General features: G+C 44.4%; 2 protein-coding genes across 2 annotated transcripts in view; both read left to right on the forward strand.

Moving 5' to 3' along the window:
• The first annotated feature begins 6936 nt into the window (after window positions 1-6936).
• HAUS3 (HAUS augmin like complex subunit 3) lies at window positions 6937-20402 on the forward strand. The gene is made up of 6 exons (XM_082652841.1): window positions 6937-7059; window positions 7824-7879; window positions 8252-9305; window positions 10268-10707; window positions 12258-12486; window positions 18976-20402. The coding sequence occupies exons 3-6, from the start codon at window positions 8397-8399 to the stop codon at window positions 19207-19209; spliced, it is 1812 nt and encodes a 603-aa protein (XP_082508967.1). The 5' UTR covers window positions 6937-7059; window positions 7824-7879; window positions 8252-8396; the 3' UTR covers window positions 19210-20402.
• POLN (DNA polymerase nu) overlaps window positions 6997-21663 on the forward strand; it is a 171136-nt gene continuing 156469 nt past the window's right edge. Inside the window, exons 1-3 of the mRNA XM_082652839.1 lie at window positions 6997-7059; window positions 7824-7879; window positions 21051-21195. Of these exons, the coding sequence (XP_082508965.1) occupies window positions 21057-21195 (139 nt within the window). The 5' untranslated portion in view covers window positions 6997-7059; window positions 7824-7879; window positions 21051-21056. The remainder of the gene's footprint in view (window positions 7060-7823; window positions 7880-21050; window positions 21196-21663) is intronic.

The raw sequence follows: 21663 nt of genomic DNA on the forward strand, positions 1-21663 counted from the left end.
AGCCAGGGCTGGGCTTCTGGGGGCTGCCAGGCTACCCCACTCCGATCTGGGCAGCTTCTGCTCTGTTGTTAGATCCCTCAGATGTACACACGCATATGCACCTAGGCACACACGCCTGCCCGCACACACGTGCACGCATGCAGACACACGTGGTCACTGGACCCAGAGGTCCTTGGGAGCCAGAGGGCGCATGTCCTGGGGCCTTCAAGGGTCAGTTGGGCAAATGCTGGCCCGTGGCCTGTGCCTGGCTCCCCCTCCCACCCCCCCCACCCCACCCCCCCCCGGCTCCCCTGCCCAGTCTGGCCAAGGCAAGGGACCTCTCCTCCCAGCAGGGGCTGAGGAGTGCTGGGGGCTATGAGTTGAAACCACTGGGTCCTCAGAGGGCTTGCTTGTTTCCCTTTAAAAGACAAAAACAAAACAAAAAGTTGCTGCACTGCCCAGAAGCCCAGAACGAGGCTCCCGGGAGAGAAGCTTTTCCCAAAAACCAAGGAGAAACATTTTTAAAAAGAGAAAGAGGCCGTGATGCCGGTGTGTGCCACCTACTTCCTGTACGAGATTTTTCTACTCTATTTTCCTAGCCGTTATCGTGTCCTTGTTTGCTGAGGGGTGGGAGCGACCCAGCGTCTCAGGGACTCGTCTGTCTGTCACCGTTGTCCAAGCGTGCCTTGTGTCCCGTGTCTGGCTCCACCCGAACGCCACCACCAGCATCTCCCGCGTGGCTCACGGGACGCCCCCAGGTGCCCTCCTGGCCTCCTCCCCGTGGGGCGCCCCTCCTGGCAGCCAGGCCAGGTCAGGTCAGCGGCTGTGCAACAGCAGGGCGGCGCTCTGTCACCTGGTGGGAGGGGCCGTGACCTGTGCAGCCTGGCCTCCTTGGGGCCGGGGCGGTGTGTGTGGGGTGTGGGTGCGGCCGCTACCAGAGAAGTAGGTTCCTCCCTGCACCTAGCTTGAAGCCTGCCTCCTCCCGATCTGAGCAAGGGCTCCGGGTGTCAGGCGTTGGCAGCTGCTGAGGACAGCTGTTCACCCTGGGCGGTCCGGCCTGGGCATTAGGAGGCTTCTCCTGGCCTTTTGTCCCTGGGTCTTTGTCCCCGGGGACCACACAGCAGCGTTCAGGTGGAGGGCTGTTGGGCTGACTCACAGCGTCGGCCTCCCTGTCTGGTGCATTGCAGACGATTTCCAGATCGCAGGGGCAAGATTTGTGTTTATCTTTGTCACGCTGACGGACACCCCAGGTGGGTGGCCTGCTGAAGCAGAAAGGGATCCCTGGAAACAACTCTGGCACAGAACCTGCCCTCCACGGGCCGGGGATGGCGGTGGAGAGCAGGCTTGTCGGGGGGGCGGTGCACGCGGCCGGGGAGACCATCCGAACGTTTTGCCGGTGGTTGCAAGGCAAAGCGTTGTGTTGGCACCTCCTTCCGGCGCCCTCGGGGTCCCCTGGGGTCCAGCGTGCCCGGGAGGGGCTTCCGCCGTCTGCCAGAGCACGCCCACTGAGCGCTCCTTGCAAGGACCCCGCACCACCTGAGCGGGGCAGGAACACCCATGTTTAAGAGCCTTCTTCAGGAGATACAGCTCCAGGTCCCCGGGATGGCCCGTGTTCTGAATTCTTAAAGCATCCATTCTCTAGCCAGCCCCGACACGTGGGGGAGGTCCTGCTCCCCTCTCTGGCCGGCAGAATCCTACCCAGGTGACTAGCTGTGGCCCTCAGCCGACCTTCCGGGCAGCTCAGCCCATGGCTTTTCAGGCCTCGGTTCCCATGTGGACCGGGGAGTTGGCCTCACTGGCCATCCAGAGGTGCTGGGGTCCCAGATGCCACTCCTCGCCACCAGCAGACACCAGTGAGGGTCTGGTGCTAGAGCTACTCACGTACCCACACCCCCCTTCCCCGGCCCTCGGCACAGTCCCTGCTGCTGGCCAGGGGGACCCACGGGGTTGTTAAGAGCAAACCTGAGTGTTGTGGGGCCCGTAGAGAGCCAGCGGGACCAGAACAGGGCCCCGGGCGTCCTGTGCCCTCTCTGCGTGTGCCCTCCCACGCCCACCTGGGCCTCGGTGGACGAGAGCTTGGAAGCCCAGGCTCAGGTTTGGGTCCGCGCCCTCACTGTGAGGCGGCCCTCAAGCCTCAGTGCAGGCCCAGCCGGCTGGGGCGGCTGCAGGAAGGCTCTCCCCCCACCCCACCCCACCCCACCGTGGGCCCTGACTCTGTGACTCTGCCTGGGCAGAGCGGGTCTCAGAAACACGGCGCCCAAGCTCACTTCCTCGGGCGGATGGAGCTATGGCCCCGAGGGCCCCCGCCCTCGTGTCTGCCCCAGACAGTCCCCACCTGCTGGGTGGGAAGGCTCCTGCACTCTCCACCCCGTCTCTCTGGGCCAGCTAACCGGGTCCCCGCCACGGCCGTGCACAAAGGACTCTGACCACACGCAGCCACGTCTTGGGCGGTAGGGCAGGTTCTGCGCCAGAGTCTGGGGCCGCCCAGGGGGCCTGGTGCTGGCCAGGTGGGCATGTTACAAGAGCCACGCTGGACAGAGATGGGCCGCCCACCCGCCTGTTCACCGGGAGGGACTGTGCTGTACCGTTCTGTCTTTGTAACATAAATACAGATTTTTATACCTCACCTCTCTGGCTTCCGGTTCTTTCCATCACCATGTTGGGCTCCCCTCCCCTCGGCCTCCATAGGGAGCCTGAGCCCACTGGCGGGCTTGGTGGTCCTTAGCACCCTGCCCATAGCCTTGGCTTTCTGGGAGTCCCACGAGACCACGGGCTTCCCAGAGGGCTAGGTTGGGTCCCAGGAGACCTACTAGTCGGCCACCAAGACCCCACCATCACAGCTGCCTCTCTGGACAGTCACCTGGAGATGAAGGTGGGGGTCAAGGTGGAAGCCCCCCCCCCCCAGCCTTGGCCTGTTTGCCAAGCAGGAGCTCTTGCCGGCCTCAGACTTTGCCTCTGGGGCTGGGGCACTGCCCCGTGAGGACAGCTAGGCCCTCAGGGTGCTCCGTGCCAGCCAGGTGTCCTCTGCTGGTGCCCGCAGCCCACCCGCGCGTGTCTGTGCCCTTTCTGCACAGCGGCTGCTGGCTCTAAGGGCTGCAGCTCGAGAAACCCTCCTTGTCCCCAGGACGTCCTGTTGTGCAGGGTAGGGGTGTGAAGCGGTGTGGCCCCAGGGAGCGCAGCCTGGGGAGGAAGTGCCCACCCAGAGTCGGGCAGCCAGGATGGGGCTTTCCCGGGGACCGGGGCTGCCATGCTGGGCTCAGGCACGGCACGCACAGGCGGCTCCACGAGACCTGCCCGCGGGTTTGGTGCGCGTCTGTGGGAGAGGACCTAGAGGGACGCTGGGGCATCTGACTTGTCCTCCCTCCCCCAGCAGGAAGCAGTATTCTGGCCTCTTGAACCTGTGTGAGTCCCCTGGGGGCACCTCTAGAAAAGAAGGGAATCCTACTTGGGATGCAGCTGGGGCCTTGAGCCGCCAGGACTCGGGCATGAATGTAAGTGGGAGTATTTGAATCTAAATATTACTATGACTTTAAATCACCATCACTTTTTATTGAGGGCGTCAGGGCTAAACACTTGAGGTAGTTAGCACCTGAGGTCCTCACCCTGGGCCTGTCTCACAGGTAGCTGAGTCTCAGGGAAGGTGCCTGCCTTAGGTCGCCCGCCGGAAGGTGGTGGCCCTGGGACCCGACCTAGCCCTCTGGGAAGCCCTTCCACAGCCCAGTGCCATCTCTGAGTGTCAAGCCTGGATTATAGCAAGCACCACCCACGCCCCAAGCGGGAGGACACCTGCCTCAGTCTCAACCCTCCCGCCCACGCTCTCCTTGGCAGCCAGATGGCTTCTGGTGGTCCTGTTGCCCCCATCGCCTCCAGGATCAAAGCCAGGTGCCCTGCCCTCTCCCCACCCACTCCTGTGCCTTCAGCTCAGCCCAAGCCCACCCCGGCTCCCTCCCCCTTCCCTCCACACTCACCAACCCCTCGGCTCCCAGCTCCCGGTTCCCAACTCCTCTGGGAAGTGGGTCTTCCTATCGCACTTTTGCTGGGGTTATGGCCGCCCAGATCGGTGCTGGGGTAAGCTGGCTACTCAGCGGCCAGGCCCTTTTCAGGCTGGTTCCTTCCCTCCTTTCCCAGCTCCTCGCCAGGCCAAGCCTCAGGGCACACTAGCCTCAGAGGGATCTTTCCAGAATGTCACTGGGATTATCTTCTTACCCGTCTAGTTTGCGGTCGCTCTCAACCCCTCCGTCCTCATTGCCTGCCGGCTCCTCAGCCTGTCCTGGTGATCCTTAGGAGCTGCCAACCCCCTCCAGGTGCCTCGCTGCTCCCACCCCCGCCGGGTCGTCTCGGGCAGCTCCTCACCCCCAGCCACTCAGGAGTTTGAGGACTGAGTTTTCACCTTCGCACATGATTGTCAACGTGATGGAGGACAAACGCGCTCTCCTCCCACCCTCCTCCAGCCCCACAGTGTAAGGTACACAGTGGTGTTCTTCTGAAGGGGAAGGACCAGGAGGGAGAAAAGGAACCAGAGCCACTTCTTACTCAGCTGCACACGGACAGTCATGCAGACTCTGGCTCTCCCTGGCCATCAGGCCCCAGGCGTCTGCCCTCCAGGCTGCTCTCTGCCCTACCCCCCCATCTTCACCCCCAACCCCCGCCAGTGCAGAGGATGCTCCCAGCATCTGTCTCTTGCCACCGATGGTCACTTTCGTGACTGCAGAATCGAGCTTCTAACACTGTGTGAGAGTGTCACTCCCCCACCTGAAGGATGGGCTCCCACCACCGTCACTGAAAACTATCCACACATCTGAAAACAAAAGATCTTCAACATCAGACTGCAGTTTAACGTATCTGAAAAGAAATCGTCCAAAACCTAAAATTCTTTTTAATATCAATAGGGGAAAAAAGATTTCCACAGGAAGAATGGAAATAACAAACACACTCACATTTTGGTCTGTTTAGTCCAACTGAGTCTCACGGGCTTTCGCAGGGAAGAATCATCACCGGTTCCCTTTACCTTTTGACTCCCTAGGTTCTCCACTAAAAGCCCAAATGATTTTGATTGGAGGAAAGAAAGCTTGTCCTGGGAGTACGTGTAACACGCTTGCTTTCTTAAATTCCGAATGCAGCCTCAAGTAGAGAAGTACCCTAATAACTCCAGTTCTCAAGGAGAACTTTCTGAGTCTGGGTAGTTAACCCTCTAGTATTTGTCATTTGTACCCTGGAGGCTAACACCGTTGTGATTTTTACTTTTTATATTTTTAGGGCTTTTTTTTTTTTTTTGACTCCACGAACATCTTTCAGGCAAATAACTGCGGTCAGCATTTCAAAGTCATACGCGGAATTTTGTGGGCCCAGGAAACGACGCAGGAGTCACTAGGAAAAGTGGGCTGATAGTTCAGCCTCCGTGTGCTGGGGTCTCACCCTCCCACGTCCCAGGGATCTTTCATGAAAGCAGCCCTTTTCTTTCTGCATCCTTACTTCTGTCTCCTCTGAGTTCCTCCTCACAGTCTATAAATATCCCCAAGTTCCTCCCATCTTAAAACAAAACAAAACCCAAGCCCTCCCCCCAGCTCTGCATTCCCACCCCCTCATCTCCTGTGGTCCTGCTGTTTTCTCTCCCCCTCAGTCTTTGCCTCCTCAGCAGAATTTCTTGAAGGCGCTGCCTCCACAGCCTGCCCTTCCTCCGCAGAAAGCTGCTCGGTTCCTCTCCCCGCAGCTCGCCCCCATCCCATCCCCATCCCCACGGCTGGGCAAAGGAGTGAGTCTTCCCGGGCCCGGGGCTCTAACCCAGCCTCCCACCTCACACCAACAGGACCGTTCCCCGCCCGCCCGGGGCCAGGGCCCTGCTTTCGGGCCGGGCACTGCTCTGTGAATTTTTTCTCCTGTAATGTTTATTTTTCCGATCATTTTAGGCTTTATCGTCTTTTGGAAGAGGAGGATTAAAAAAGTAAAACGAATTAATAAATATGTGCAAGTCAAGATTAATTTCATGGTATCTGCCCCAGAACATTATTCTTTCTCTTCTTAAAAATACTAAGAAAAATTATCCGGAAAGACTTTTGCCCTTACGATGTCGCACTAGACAAGGACATTGTCTAACAAGCCACCTTAGGGCCATTTGATGCTGGGGGTGGGTGGGGGGGTATTGACTATGTAGTAATGACCAGGGCCCCAACCTTGCACATTTAGATGTTAATTTGTAGAAGATTGGTAACTTAAAAATGATTTGTGTCTGGTAGAGATGCAAATGAATTCTGCCCAATACAAATGATAACCCCCAAAAGTCTGGTTTCATTGGACGGTAGGGCGTCAACCAGATTTGCATCAAACTCGGCAATCTTATTTGAGCACTGCTCCTTTCGCTGACCACACATCTTCCGTTTCCGGCATCCTCCTTGGAAACCGTCTCCATCCCGACACATACCCACTGTATGTCTATATGAGTTATAGTTTCAACTTTTATTTAAAAGTCGTATGTGGAAAATGGGATTGTCAGGTGAGGGCTTGGTAACTAAGCGCTCCTGCAAAACAGCGTTCATCGTAAAAGGCTGTGAGGCGAGTAAGTCCGCTCCGCGAGCTCGTCCACGCGCACTCCGGAGTGGAGCGCGGCCCCGCGGCCGGGGAGGACGGGACACAGAGGCCACGGGGCCGAGGCTGCCCGGTCACAGGGCGGCCGGCAGGGCAGGGCAGGGCGGGGCTGGCTCCGGTGCGCGCTCCCGACCCAACGAGGCTGCGACTGAAAGCCGGCTCCTCAGAGGGTGCAAACGGGGTACTGCGTGCAGGCGCAGCGACTGCGCGAGGCCGGACCTCCCGCCTAGGCGACCCCCAGACCTCACCCCACCCCCCCCCTCGCGCGCCCCGGCCCCGCCCCTGAGGCAGGGAGTCAATCAGCTCGCTCCCTGCTGGTAGACGTCAGGCCGGGGGCCCGCCCCATCCAGCCCCGCCTCTTCCGACCCTGCGCCTGTGCAGAAGGTCGCCCCGCGACCCGGGCTCGGTCTTCTGCGCGCGCGCGGGGGGCGGCGTTCCCGTGAGGCCGTGCGAGGCGTGGCGGCGGGCTGTTGAGGGGCACAAGCCGAGCTTTGTGAGGTATGTGGCGGCCGCCTCGCGGTTCTATCAGGCGGGAGGTGGGGCTGTGGGAGCGGCGCGGGTCAGTGGGCTGCGTCTTTCTTCCGGGCGTCCCTGGGGACGTCCTTCGGGCGCGCAGGTACTTGCCGGCGCGGCGCAGTCGCTGTCCGCAGGGCGAGGGCCCGGGGGTGCGAGTGGGGGCCGGGTGGGTGAGGGGAGCGTCCGGAGCTTGGCGGCTCCAGTGCGGTCGGGGGGCGGCGCCCGGAGGGTTGAGGAGAGCGGCGGGACACTGGGGGCTCCCTCCGGTGCGGGGGGGGTGCCGGGGGCGCGAGTGAGGGGCGAGGGGCGCGGCCGGAAACGGGGGGCTCCAGTGCGGGCGGGGCGGGGGCGCCCGGGGCCCCGCCCGTCCAGGCCCGACCCTGAGGCGCTGCTAGGACGCGGGGGGGCGTACCTGAGCCCCGCAGGCCGGCCGGGCACCCGCCTGAGGTTTGTGCAGTTTGTCTTGGCGCCGATTCGGCGGCCTCTGTGGACGAGTAGTTTATTGACGCGCGTCCCAGTCATCGCTGAATGCATCACCCCAAATCACCGAGTGCCGCAGATGTGTTACTGGGGCCCTCCTCTGTGCCTCCTGTTTACGTCCTTGGAGTTCGCAGCGTGGACAGGTGGTCCCTGTGCTGAAAATAATAAATGCCTGAAGTACGTTTATTGAACGACTGCTCAGTCCTTTGGCTCTTCTCGAGTCGGGGGTGGTTCTTAAACCTTAAGCCTGGTTTTCTCTGCACTAGGTTCGTCGTATCTGACTGGTTCTTGCGTGAATGCGGATGCTGACTGAGTTATTCAGGTAAATATTTAGTTGACTCTCGTAAAAAACTTACCATATTTATTTCTGTTTTCTCAGGAAGGACAGGGAAAGGAGGCTGCTTAGCCGCGTGATGGCTTGGATATATTTACATCCATGTATTTTGAATTAAAAACTGAACTGCTGCTTTCTAAAATACAACGTATTTTAAACCGTGTTATCTTTGGAAAAAATAGGATTTCCTTGTTAATTAGGTTTTCATTACTGTTGCATTGTTCTAAGTAATACCCTAATTGTTTATCTTCATCAGACTTTCCAGCTACAACTGTATCTTGTGATGTTTAGCTGTATCATCCTTTCAAAGATATAGTCGCCCTGTTTGTGGTCTAACACTTGTTTTTTTTCCCCCCCCAGGAGAAATTATTATAGAGTCTAAAAATATATTTCCCCCTTCTCTGTGGACTTAACATAAAATTAGTTTTGTATGTATTTGGATTCATTTTCTAAATATCAACACTATAAAACCTTATCAGTTACAAAAAATTTGGGTAGTTAAACCATGAGTTGTGGAAAGGAGTTTGTGGAAACGTTAAAAAAAATTGATTATCCCAAAGCTGATATTCTTAATGGGGAAGATTTTGACTGGTTGTTTGAGACTGTTGAAAATGAATCATTTTTGAAGTGGTTTTGTGGGAATGTGAGTGAACGGAACGTATTATCTGAAGAGGAATTGGAAGCTTTTAGCATTCTTCAGAAATCAGGCAAGCCCATCCTAGAAGGAGCAGCGTTGGATGAAGTTCTTAATACCTGTAAAACTTCTGATTTGAAGACACCTACCCTGAATGACAAAGAGCTGGAGAAATTAGAGGATGAGGTTCAAACTCTGCAGAAATTAAAGAACCTGAAAATTCAGCGACGTAATAAATGCCAGTTGATGGCTTCAGTAACTAGCCACAAGTCTCTGAGGTTAAATGCTAAAGAAGGAGCAGCCAATAAGAAGCTGAAGCAGAGTCAGCGAATTCTAAATGCTACCAATACTAAGATCAGTAATGAGCTTCACGCTCTTACTGATGGAGTTGCAAAATTACTGGTGTTCTTCAGACATTCGAATTTGGGTCAAGGGACAGATCCACTGGTGTTTTTATCTCAATTTTCATTGGAAAAATATCTAAGCCAAGAAGAGCAAAGCACAGCAGCATTAACCTTATATACCAAAAAACAGTTCTTTCAAGGTGTACATGAAGTAGTTGAAAGTTCAAACGAAGAAAATTTTCAACTTTTAGATATACAAGCGTTCTCTATTTGTGATAATCAAGAAGTTCTTGAGGAGAGACGGCTAGAGATGGCTAGGCTGCAGCTGGCATATATTTGTGCTCAACATCAGTTAATTCACTTGAAAGCAAGAAATTTGAGCCTGAAGTCAAGTATAAAATGGGCAGAGGAGAATCTTCATAGCCTCACTAGCAAGGTAAACATGAGAAATGGGACTGGATTCATACTGAAATTGTTGTTGATAATGGAGTAATACTGATAGTAAAGTCTTTAGAAATGGGGATATAATAAGGAATCACAGTCTCTTATTTTCTGTTTGTTCAGTGTTTAGTTGTGATCTGTGTCATTGTTTCGTACAAATAGATCTTCATATTAGCCGAGGGCAGAAATAGTAATTATAACCCGACCACGTTATCTAGTTCATTTTAAACAAAAGTACTTTTGCATTCTGTGTTGGTTCAGATACAGATGACCCTGACATTTCCTTTTTTATGATGAATGGGTAAAGAGCCTTATTGCTGTGTTACGGGTTTTCTGCCTTGTTTGCGCTGACCAGAGGGTGGTGCTAATGAAGTTAGAGATCCGGTTCAGTGGATTGAAACCCTGATTCTTTTCTAAGAATGTATAGATGTATTATAGTTAGCCATCTGCACTCTTGGGAAGCTTGCTTTCTTGGTAATGTAACCACTAGATAGTTGAGTAAAAATAACAGCTTTTCTGAAGCTGAATACCTATAACTGACACAAACTTTGGAATGATGTGTGAAGTCCTGTTATTCTGTAGAAGTGCTGAAATCAACAGGCAGGCTGGGAGAATAGCTACTGAGATTATTTTAATTTTAAGAAAAACTTAAATAGTATACATTAGCATTCGGTGAGTAGTGTGATTTTTATTAAGACAAACATGACAAGATGTCCATTACTGTGTCTAGTATTTTACATGGTAGTAATAGCATTAAAAGTTAGCAATTCATAATGGCTTTACCCTTGGCTTAGTCTACACTTTGCTTTTTTAAACTGTGATTTTGGCTTCTGCTAATATGAAATAAGTTATTAGTGAGTATGTTATCTGATAACCTAAAATGGAAAGTGAAAATAATTTAAAAACTATTTCAACTTTATACTTACAGTTTGAAATGTAATTGTTTTCTTTGTGTAGGTTCTTGGCAAAGATATTTTGGATGCTAAAATTTCTAGCTTGAACAGTGAGATTCTGAAACTTGAAGAACAAATCACTCATATAAAAGACAAAATTTTGCCTGCTGTGGTAAGAGAGAATGCCCAGTTATTGAATATGCCAGTTGTAAAGGGAGATTTCGACCTGCAGATTGCTAAACAAGACTATTACACAGCAAGACAAGAGTTAGTTTTAAATCAGTTGATAAAGCAAAAGGCATCATTTGAACTTGTACAATTATCTTATGAAATTGAATTGAGAAGGCATTTGGACCTATATCGTCAGCTTGAAAACTTGGTTCAAGAACTTAGTCAAAGTAATTTGATGCTCCACCACCAATTAGAAATGCTGACAGACCCATCTGTATCTCAGCAGATAAATCCAAGGAATACCATTGATACCAAGGATTATTCTACTCATAGGTAGGCTTCATTGTTTCTTTAGTGAGTAATTATTTTTCCATTCGTTTTTGTAAAATACTAGAGTTTGAACTAAAATTGTGGACGTTTAAAGAATTCTTTGCACTCCGTTTTTGGCCTTTGTATTCTGTTCTTCCACCTTTCTGTTATATTCTTATATGTTTCTTTTTCCTTTTTAATTCTTGCTCTCTTTTTCATTTATGTTAAATCTGGAAGTAGCTGGTTTAGAGGTGAGGTGGATGGGTTGGAGGATTGAAAATATACAATACAAGGTCTTTATTCATGTTTAGGCACTATTTATTGATAGATGTTTTTAGATTTGGGGCAGGAGTTTAACTTACAGCAGGAAGTTTGAATACAGCTGGGTGAATAGCAAGTATTGCAGAGCAGAGAATTGACTTCATGTGGAGAAGGCAGCAGTAGAGAGGAGAGAAGACTTCATTTTTGCGTCTAGTCAAGGTGAATCAGCAAGAATGAATGCTAGCTTCCAGTCTTTTCTGGATGTCTAAGCAATTGATGGTATGGGGATACTGAAATTGGAGGGCTAAAGTAGTCAAAGGACTCAAAAATCTCGATCCTACTCCTGATTTTTCTCTAGGCTAGAAGAAAATCATCTAATACTTTGTGTTCTTATTAATGAAATGAAGGGCAGGGATAGGGCTGCCTCACTGCACACTTTCAGAGGTGGCATTGACCTCATGATTCTGTGTAAGTGGTGCCCCCTGGAACTGTGTAGTGACATTCCACAAGAGCAGAATTAGCCTTAGGCTTGAACCTATTTTAGGAAACCTGTTGCAACTTGTTAAAATAATTAAAATAATACATTTAAGAAAAATTCTGAGGAAAAGAGCAGGCACTTTTTGTCATAAATATGTAGAAAGTGCTGCCTCACATTTTTCCATTAGTCTTGTAGGATATTTCTGCCATTAACGTTTGAAGTGTTAAAGTGACCTCATGGTTCATTAGGAATTTAATTTGTCAAGCAAATATGGACATGACTGGAGTAGCAAGTTTACTATTTACGTGGCTCTTTACTGTTCACTTTTTTAAACATTTTACGTTGTTTATATTTTCATTTTTTCTCTTTTAAGTTTACCACAGTCCTTTAAAATTAGGTAGGTATTACGATGTGAAAATTAAGTCTCAGAGGTTGACTTGACTTAGGTCTTACATGGCAGCCAGAACTCCGATCTAGGTCTTCTGTTTCAAGTTCATTGCTGTTTCTACTACATCATAGTTGTGTTCTGTGAAAGAATTGTTTTCTAGGGAGGTACCTCTGAAACGTTTGTTTGAGGTAGGTTAATGGCAGTTAAAGTCAAAAAATTTTTTGTCTAAAACTTGGAAGATGGGAAAACTGGGGATTCAGATACAGTAATTAGAATACATATTTCTGTAATGAGGTAGTATTTTAGTTGGAATGTTTTTAGTTGTTTGATTAATATTTATAGGTTGTTAGCTTTCCCCAAAGATGCCCCAATATATAGTGGATTATAATTTTGAAAACTGTACTGACTTGAGAATTTTTTTCTGTAATTTTTAATCTTACATTTTAGGCTTTATCAACTTTTAGAAGGAGAGAATAAGAAAAAAGAATTGTTTATAACCCATGGAAACCTGGAAGAAGTGGCTGAGAAATTAAAACAGGACGTTTCTTTGGTACAAGAGCAGTTAGCAGTATCTGCTCAAGAGCATTCTTTCTTTCTGTCCAAACTAAATAATGATGTGGACATGCTTTGTGATGCTTTGTATCAAGGAGGAAATCAGCTTTTGCTTAGTGATCAGGTGGGTGTTTGCTATAGTAATTAAAAATACTTAAAAAAATAGTGTTCAGGGCTTCCCTGGTGGCGCAGTGGTTGAGAGTCTGCCTGCTGATGCAGGGGACATGGGTTTGTCTCCCAGTCCGGGAGGATCCCGCGTGCCGCAGAGCGGCTGGGCCCGTGGGCCATGGCTGCTGAGCATGCGCGTCCGGAGCCTGTGCTCCGCGCAGGAGAGGCCACAGCGGTGAGGGGCCCGTGTACTGCAAAAAAAAAAAAAAAAGTGTTCATTGTAAAAGATGCTAAAGAAAATGTTAACATGAGGAAAATATTACTCCATATCTCATTGCCCTAATAACATTTTCATACCTCATTTTTATTCATATAAAAACATAAATATATTTTTCAGATCGTTTTGATCAGTGCACACAGAATTTTAAAAATTTATGAAATATTTCAGATGTAGAAGGATATATAATGTTTATGCTAAGAATTAAGAAAAATAAAACCACCCCTGTATTCTTTTCACCTATCTTAGTAAATAGAGGATTGCCCTTACATCTCTCAAACCCTCTGTACACTTAGTAATAGCGTGCTCCTCCTAATAGCATTCCCCTCTCTTCTTCAAGGAGTAACTACTACGCTTAATTTTGTCATTCGCTTTCTTTTGTTTATAATACAGACCATGTGTTATTTAGTTTTGTATGTTTCTGAATTTTATATAGATTGTATTAATGTATTCTTTAGTAACTTGCTTGTTTCTTAATATGATTTTGAGATTCATCCATGTTGATATTTGTAAAGCTATAGCTCATTTATAGTTCTCTCTTTTGTATAGTTAGTATTCTCTTATGTGAAATTCCACAATTATCTGTTCTGTTGACAGACATTTAGATTATTTCCAGTTTTTGCCGTTGTAGATCATACAGCTATGTATAGTCTTGTTGCATGTCTTGTAGATGCATGCCTACACACACACACACACACACACACACACACACACACACACACTCTCTCTCTCTCTCTCTCTCTCTCTCTCTCTCTCTCTCTCTCTCTCTCTCTCTCTCTCTCACATCACTCGCTGTCCCCTCACACAGGCGTGGAATTGCTAGATAACAGGTTCAGTTTTACAGTGTACATCAAACTGGTTTCTAAAGGGGTTGTATCATATTGTACCAGCAATGTTTAAGAGATGCTATGTATCCATATCCTGTTCATCACGTAGCACTGTCTGATTTATAATTTTCTCTCACTCTATAGAGATGTAAAATAGCGTCCCGTTGAGATTGTAATTTGCATTTCTCTGATGGTTAGGGAGGTTGAACCCCCTTTCAGTAGGAGTTATTTATGTATTTCAAATACCAGTCCTTTGTCAGTGATGTGTGTTATGTATATTTGCTCCCTATTTGTGGCTTGTTTTTTTCTTTTTTACTGTTTCCTGTTAGTTTATTTTTGGCTTTTTTTTTTTGATGTTTTAATGTCATGTCATTTAATCACTCTTAAAGTTTGCCCTTTTTTATATCTTGTTCAGGTTTGCCCATAATATCATAATGATAGTCCCCTTTACTTTATCTTAAAGTTATGCTGTTCAAGTTCAGTTCTTTAATCCACCAGGAGTTTATTTTTATGTATGACATGAGAGGTAGAGTTCTCATTTTATTTTTTCCCTATGAATAACCAGATTGTCCCATCACCATTTATTGAGGCATACAAATTTAAAATCAGTATCTTTCTGGTGAAGGGACCCCCTTACATTATGAGATAACAAAAGGATCCTTAAATGCCTTCTGCCTTCATGTATGTTTTGTTAGATATTTTGGGCACCACCACTTCTGAACCATAAACTGGGTTCAGACTCTGTTTTCGGGGGACCCAGGTGACTCCTATCTGGGCTGTAATTCTAACCAAGGGCTCTTCCACCTCTGGCCATCCTGATCTTAAGATTGTTGGTGTCCTTGGAGTCCTTAGTTTATTATGAAGAGTCTCCTGTTTGACTTCCCACCTTCTGTGGACCTTGGACTTTGATTTTTCTCCCAGGAATCATGGATTCTGATTTTCCAAGATTGGCAATTGAATAAGCACCTCCTGGGCTCCCTTACCAACCTGCATTGTTTTATGGTCTTGTAGTTTCTTTTAATGTCTTGTTACCTCTTTGTTGCTTTTGTTTTGTTTGACTAAGTACTTCATTTCACCTTTCACATTTTTTCCTATAGAAGAATTGATCTGAGTAACTAGCTTACTTCTCTTGAAATAAGGCGGCTTATGATTAGTTTTTTTAAATAATTTTTTTACTGTGGTAAAATAAAGTGTAAAATTTACAATTTTAACCACTTTAAAGTGTGCAATTCAGTGACATTAAATACATTCACAGTGTCGTGCAACCATGACACCATACATTTCCAGAACTTTTTCCTCATTCCAAATGGGCCAATCTCTGTGCCTGTTAAATATTAACTCCCCATTCCTCCTTTCCCCCATCCCTGGTAACTCTGTTCCAGTTTCTGTCTCTATGAATTTGCCTACTCTAGGTACTTCATGTAAGTAGAATTGTATAATATTTGTCCTTTTGTGTTTGGCTTATTTTAGCATAATGTCCTTAAGTATCATCCATATTGCATGAGGTGTGAGAATTTTATTCCTTTTTGCGGCTGAGTATTCCATTGTGTGTATACATCACATTTTATCTGTTCATCTGTTTAATAGACACTTGGGTTGTTTACACCTTTTGGCTGTTTTGAAGAATGCTGCTGTGAACATTGTTGTACAAGCACTTGAGTCCCTGTTTTCATTCCTTTTGGGTATATACCTAGGAGTGGATGCTGAGTCATGTGGTAAGTCTCTGTTTAACTTTCTGAGGAACTGCCGAACATTTCCACAGCACCTGCACCAGGGTTCCAGTTTCTCCATGTCCTCGCCTACACTTGTTATTTTCCCTTTTTAAAACATATGTAACAGTCATCCTAATGGATGTGAAGTGATATTTGTGATTAGTTCTTTAAAGTCTCCTATTAGTGATTTTTATCTTCTTGATCTTTTAAACAATTATGTGAAAATCCCATGATGGTGGATTTGAAAATTTCTCCTTGTAGTTCTGTCAGTTTTTTCTTTATATTTGAGTTTATTTTATAAGTTACATCCAAATTTAAAATCGCAGTGAAATATTCTGGTAGACTTAAATTGCAGTGGATTGAACCATTGAGCATTATATAATGACCCTGTGTTGTGCTTTTTGTCTTAATATTCTCTTGTCTGATATTAATATTCCTATGCTATCTTTCTTTTGGTTAGTATTTGCAAGGTGGATGCTTTTTTCCTTTACTTAATATATCTTTCATGTTCTTCCTTTATACTTAGCCTTATGAAATAAACATTTCCATGCTAAACGATTTTAATTTTTAAAGTTTATAATACTCTTGATTTAATTACTGTGTCATAATTTGTGTAACCAGTCCACCATCTTGGAGTATTTTGATAGTCTTCGTTTTTTTCTTTTGTTTGCTCTTGAATGAGATCATGTATATCTTGTGTATATAGCTTTTTGTTGTTGGATACTTTCTTTTTTTTTTTTTTTGATACATTCATTTGGATGAACTCTTAGAAGTAGAATTATTGGATTTCTTGGGTATACACATTATTTTTTGGCCTTTGATACTGCCATATTGCTTTTCAAAGGAGTTGTACCTACTTACAATGTCACCAGCACTATTAAATGTCTGCTAGACACCACTTATCATATGATACACCATAATTTCATGAATTTCTAAGAAAGAAAAAACTTGTTCAGTTAAACTGACACAGTATTTCCTTATTTAGAATTTTTATTTCATGCCTATTAGAAGATACCTTTTAGGTGTGGGTTTTTATCATATCACTGTTGAATATGCATTAAAAGGGAAAAAGCCAATTAAAATGGTTAAGGTGTTTCTAAAGCTTCACATTTAGTGTCCACTTCTATGTTATATCTTGACTCAAAGTACTTTTAATATTTTTCCACATTATACATCAAGAATGTTGGTGATAGCAGAAAACTTAATAACCTGATTTTAAAATGGGCTAAGGACTGGAATAAACATTTCCTCAAAGCAGAAATACAGATGGCCAACAGGTTTATGAGTAGATGTTCGATTATCTAATTATCAGGGAAATGCAAATCAGAACCACAGTGAGATAACACCTTATGCCTGTTAGGATGACTGTTATCAAAAATCAAAAGACTAGGATTGGTGAGGATGTGGGGAAATTGGAACCCTTGTGCATTTTTGGTGGGCATACAAAATGGTGCAGCTGCTGTGGAAAACAGTATGGAATTTCCTCAAAAGTTTTTAAAGTAGAACTACTGTTATAATCCTGTAATCCTACTTCTGGGTATATATCCAAAGGAAATGAAAACAGGATATTAAAGAGATGTCTGCACTCACATATTCATCGCAGCACTTACTCATAATAGCTAAGCTGTGGAAACAACCTAAAAGTCCATCAGTGGAGGAATGGATAAAGAAAATATAGTATACACATACAATGGAATATCATTCAGCCTTAGAAAAAGAGAACTGCAAAATGCCACAACAAGGGTGAACCTTGAGGAGATTATGCTAAGTGAAATAAGCCAGTCACGAAGAAATAGTGCATGATTCCACTTATATGAGCATCTAAAGTAGATTTATTAGAAGCACAGAGTAGAATGGTGGTTGCCAGATGGGAAGTTGTTGATCAACAGGTCTAAAGTTTCGGTTATGCAAAATGAACAAGTTCTAGCCATCTGCTATACAACATTGTGCCTGTAGTTAACAATACCGTATTGTACTCCTGAATTTAAGAGGGGAGATCTCATGTTACGTGTTCTTACCATAATAAAAATATATATATATATTGGTGAGGGAATTCCTTGGCGGTCCAGTGGTTAGGACTCGGCGCTTCCACTTCAGGCGGCGCAGGTTCAGTCCCTGGTTGGGAGAACTAAGATCCTGCAAGCCTTGTGGCATGGCAAAAAATAAAATATTGGTGATAAAGTGCTTCTAATGAGTGTCTGGTCAATAACAGTTACATGATGCTCTTGATTGTACAGTGCATGTTGATTTCAGTTATATTAAAATGTGAAAGATTCCATCCTAGAATCACTAAAATATGGTGATTTCACTATAATGTCATTGGGTATCATTATTTAATGTTTTTCCCTATCCCAGTGAGGTATAAAGTGTCATCCATATGAATTTTAACTTGCATTTTTATTAATGAAGTTGAATATTTTTCAGTATTTGTAGGAGTATTATTTTAGTAACTGTTAAGATCTTTAGTATTGAAACTAAAGGTTAGATGTTTCTGATTGTATTCAAGTTTACAGAGTTTTTCCTCAAAGAGAGACCAATTAATGTGGATATTACTTGATTTTTTTTTTTTAATGTAGTTAGTTTAAGAAATACTCTCTGGAACTGGCATTTATGACAGGTGTGAAGCTGTTATTCATGAACTTGTACGTTAGAATCACCAAGGAGCCTGTTGAAATGTAGCTTCTGGCCCTGTTGCAGAGTGATTTAGTGTAGAATGAGGTGCAGGAAACTATTCTTAACAAACTCCCCCAGGTGATTACCATGCTGTGGACCATGCTGAGAGGCTGTGGGAGGTTGAGGTGTAGTTACAGCTACAGATTTTCTGAGAACCTCTTTGGTAATACTGGCTGAAAAATTATAGGAGTAGAATACATGACTAGAAGGCCATGGAAACTTGTTAATAAACTGCTTTTAATGTTAAGAAGTGAAGAATTTCAATTATTAACTGTGAAGGGTCCAGCATGTCTAGGTTTTTGAGAAGAATTACACGGTAAGTCAGGATTGTTGAATGTCACATATAGTTCCATCTTCTGTAACAATGTGAAAAAAGAAAAATGAGATTTTTGTTAAGGTAATTCTTTTATATTGGTAATTGCTTCATTTCAAGGTTTTCTCAGAACCTGTGATGTCTAGAGTAAACAGCTTAGGCTAAAACAAGGTTTGATTACTTAAGCAGAATGTAAGTTCCAGGAAGGAAATGGTGCTCATTCTTCTATTTGTAGACTCTAAAACAATGCTTGGTGCGTGGGCATTCAGTAATATTTGAATGTATGAATATGCAGAACAGTTTACATATCAAGTACTCTTCAGGGAGTAGGAGTTTGCTTTGAATCACTTAAAATTGCCTATAGGAAGTGGTTGCAGTGGGTCTTATCAATACATAGACTTTTTATTAATCCTGCTATGGATTTTTTTTTTGCCCGGGGCCCGTGGCCTGTGGGATCTTAATTCCCCGACCAGGGATGGAACCCCCCCCCAACCCGCTGCAGTGGAAGCTCGGGGTCTTAACCACTGGACAACCAGGGAAGTACCCCCTGCTATGGATTTTTAATTGAGGTTCATTTATTGTTGAGATTGTGGGAATAATCATTATATCATTTAGATTCTTCTTATGTAAATTACATTTTAAATTTATAATTGGTAGTATGAATAGAGCTCTCGAATTAAAAACATTACTGTTTTCCTTTTAGGAGTTAATGGGGCAGTTTCATCAAGTTGAATCTCAGCTAAATAAGCTAAATCATCTTCTTACTGATATTCTTGCTGATGTGAAGACAAAAAGAAAAATTTTGGCATCTAATAAACTGCATCAAATGGAAAGAGAATTATATGTATATTTTTTTAAAGATGAAGATTATCTGAAAGATATTGTGGAGAATTTAGAAAACCGGTCAAAGATTAAGGCTGTTGGTCTTGAAGATTGAAAATGAAATCTTTACTGCACGTGCTGTGTTTTAATATTTTATATATTAGGAGGAGAATATAGCTAATAAACACTGAAAATTTTAAATTCGAGGTCAATGGAACGTTTCATTTAATGAATTCAAGTATTATATCAATTTGGTTTATTATATGTTTGTTCAAAGTCCCAGTGCTTTTTATGACTTGAACATTTGCTTGGTGGCACTTAGTCCTGGTAACTTTTAAGTTACAGGGAAAAAGCATTATTATATAATGCAGATATTTTTTACAGAGTTAATTGTATCTCTTTTTTTTTTTTTTTTTAGAGATAGAAATTTCTGCTGTTAAATATTTTAAAAATTTGTAGGACTTTGAATCAGCATTGTTAAAGCTGTAGACCTTAATAAATGGAATAGTTAAGTCCCCTCATATTTGTCTATGAAGTAAAATTCTGCCACTCAAACTGTATTCACCCATAATTCCCTGCTGTAGACTTCGAGACTTAAATTTTAATGTTCCTGCTTGTACCACAAAGAATGTCAAGTCTCCATTGGCCATTGCTCATTTTAGCGATTGGGTCCTAGGGATTCAACATATCTTCAGGACAGATCTCAGCAGTGCTTTGACTTCAGTCTGACTTACATATAATGAATGTCTTTCAAAATGAAATTTCAAAATTCCATGGAAGTGGTTGCTCAGATGATGTATAACACTATTTTAATCAATTTCTTAAGAGTGAAAATACCTAAGTGTTGGATTCTATTGGTTGGGATACAAGTGAAGTATTTGGACAATTAGAAATTATTTTAAGAGTTGAGGTAAAATAATTTGAAGTAGCTTATTTATCAGTTATTACATCAAATGATTCTTGAGTGCCTAGTTTATATGTGACCTCTGTTACATACTAAGTAAGCTTTATGGAGAAAAGAGAAGATTTAGACACTACTTTCAAGAAATATTACTGCTCCAAAAATGTATTACCTGCTTGTAATGTGGAATGCCTGTCTAAAGACTTCACATTTTAGGTGATGTTTATGGAGTTTTTTAGCTATAACCATCAGAAAATGGGTATGCTTAGATGACATATGGGCCTTGACAATTTTGAATTTGCTGATTATTGTATTTGTACATTTTTCAAATTTTGTATTTGTTAAGTAGATCTTAATATGCTTGAAAAATTTGTAGCAATAAGTTTTGCCTAAGATTTTGTTATTAACTCCTCACAGGTGACCTTTGTTTGTTCCTGTTTTTCCCTCTGCCCTACCTTGGAATTGAGAATTTACTTGAAATTTTTCTCCTCTCCAGTAATGTGGGAAAATGTCACCTGGTTTTCTGGTTCATGAAACAACAAATTCTGTTTAGATTAGTGCCAAATACATTAGATGTATTACCAGCTACTCGATGATTTGTACTGTCCCTTCTAGACCTTCACCTGCTCAGCCCAGGGGACCAGTACAGCCCAGCAGTGCGAGTGAAAGGATGTTAGGTTATGTGTCTGTCATAATAACCCAAGTCAGTTAAAAATAATTTTTATGTTACTAGATCTGTATGTTTGAAGATTATAATAGCCGTTTGTTTCAAACCTCAGGAAGTAGGAAATATTTGAGTAGATTGCTTGCTTCAAGATTGGAGATACATTCTTTACTTTGTTGTCTATTTACCATAATACCCAGTTGAGCCTCTAAATGTTTCACTTTCTTCCTACTATCTTATCTGTATTATGGAGACAATTAATACCTATTTCCTGTAGTGGTGAATATAGTAATTTTTATGAATGTCTCTATGTAAAAATTTTTACATGACTTGTTTCTTATTTTGAAGTCTCAAAATTAATATATGGGTATTATGTTTATCTTACGTTTAGGATTTTATGAAAATGGAAGGTTACGAGGCATTTGTAGGCTTTGACCTCTGTAAGATACCACTCTCCAGTGTTGCTCAGAAGATTATGTCTGCTATGCATTCAGGTGATTTAGTGGAGTCTAAGAATTGGACAGAGAGTGAAAAGAGTGAGTAATTTTTATGAACCTTCATATTTTTTGTTACCTTGAGTCTTAATTATTCTTAAGACTAAGTTTTGAAAATCATTGACTTTAAAAATGAAAGAGTTATTTTACCAGCAAAAGTGGGTTTACTCGAGAATAGCAGAGAATTGCAATTTGGGACAAGCATGCTATACAAAGGCCAAAGGCAAGTCTGACAAAGGAGAGGAACATTATTTTATAGAGAAAAAGGTGGATGTTGGCAGGGGTTGTTTTGAATCAAAGTCTATTGGAGAAAAGTGAGAGTTCAAAGTGCTGGTGGTTTCCGGCTGAGTTGCTGGGGAAGTGGATTTCTTGTAGGAGATGCCCTGTACATCTTTTCCTGTGGGGACCTGCAATTGATGATTCTTTCCTGTTGATTCTTCCTCCTGCTGACTTTGCGTGGTACTGCATGAGAGCTCCCCCTTCTGGTCTGCCAACTCCATTTTAGTGAGC

This window comes from Grampus griseus (assembly GCF_964374135.1).
Source record: "Grampus griseus genome assembly, chromosome: 4".
Classification (NCBI taxonomy): domain Eukaryota; kingdom Metazoa; phylum Chordata; class Mammalia; order Artiodactyla; family Delphinidae; genus Grampus; species Grampus griseus.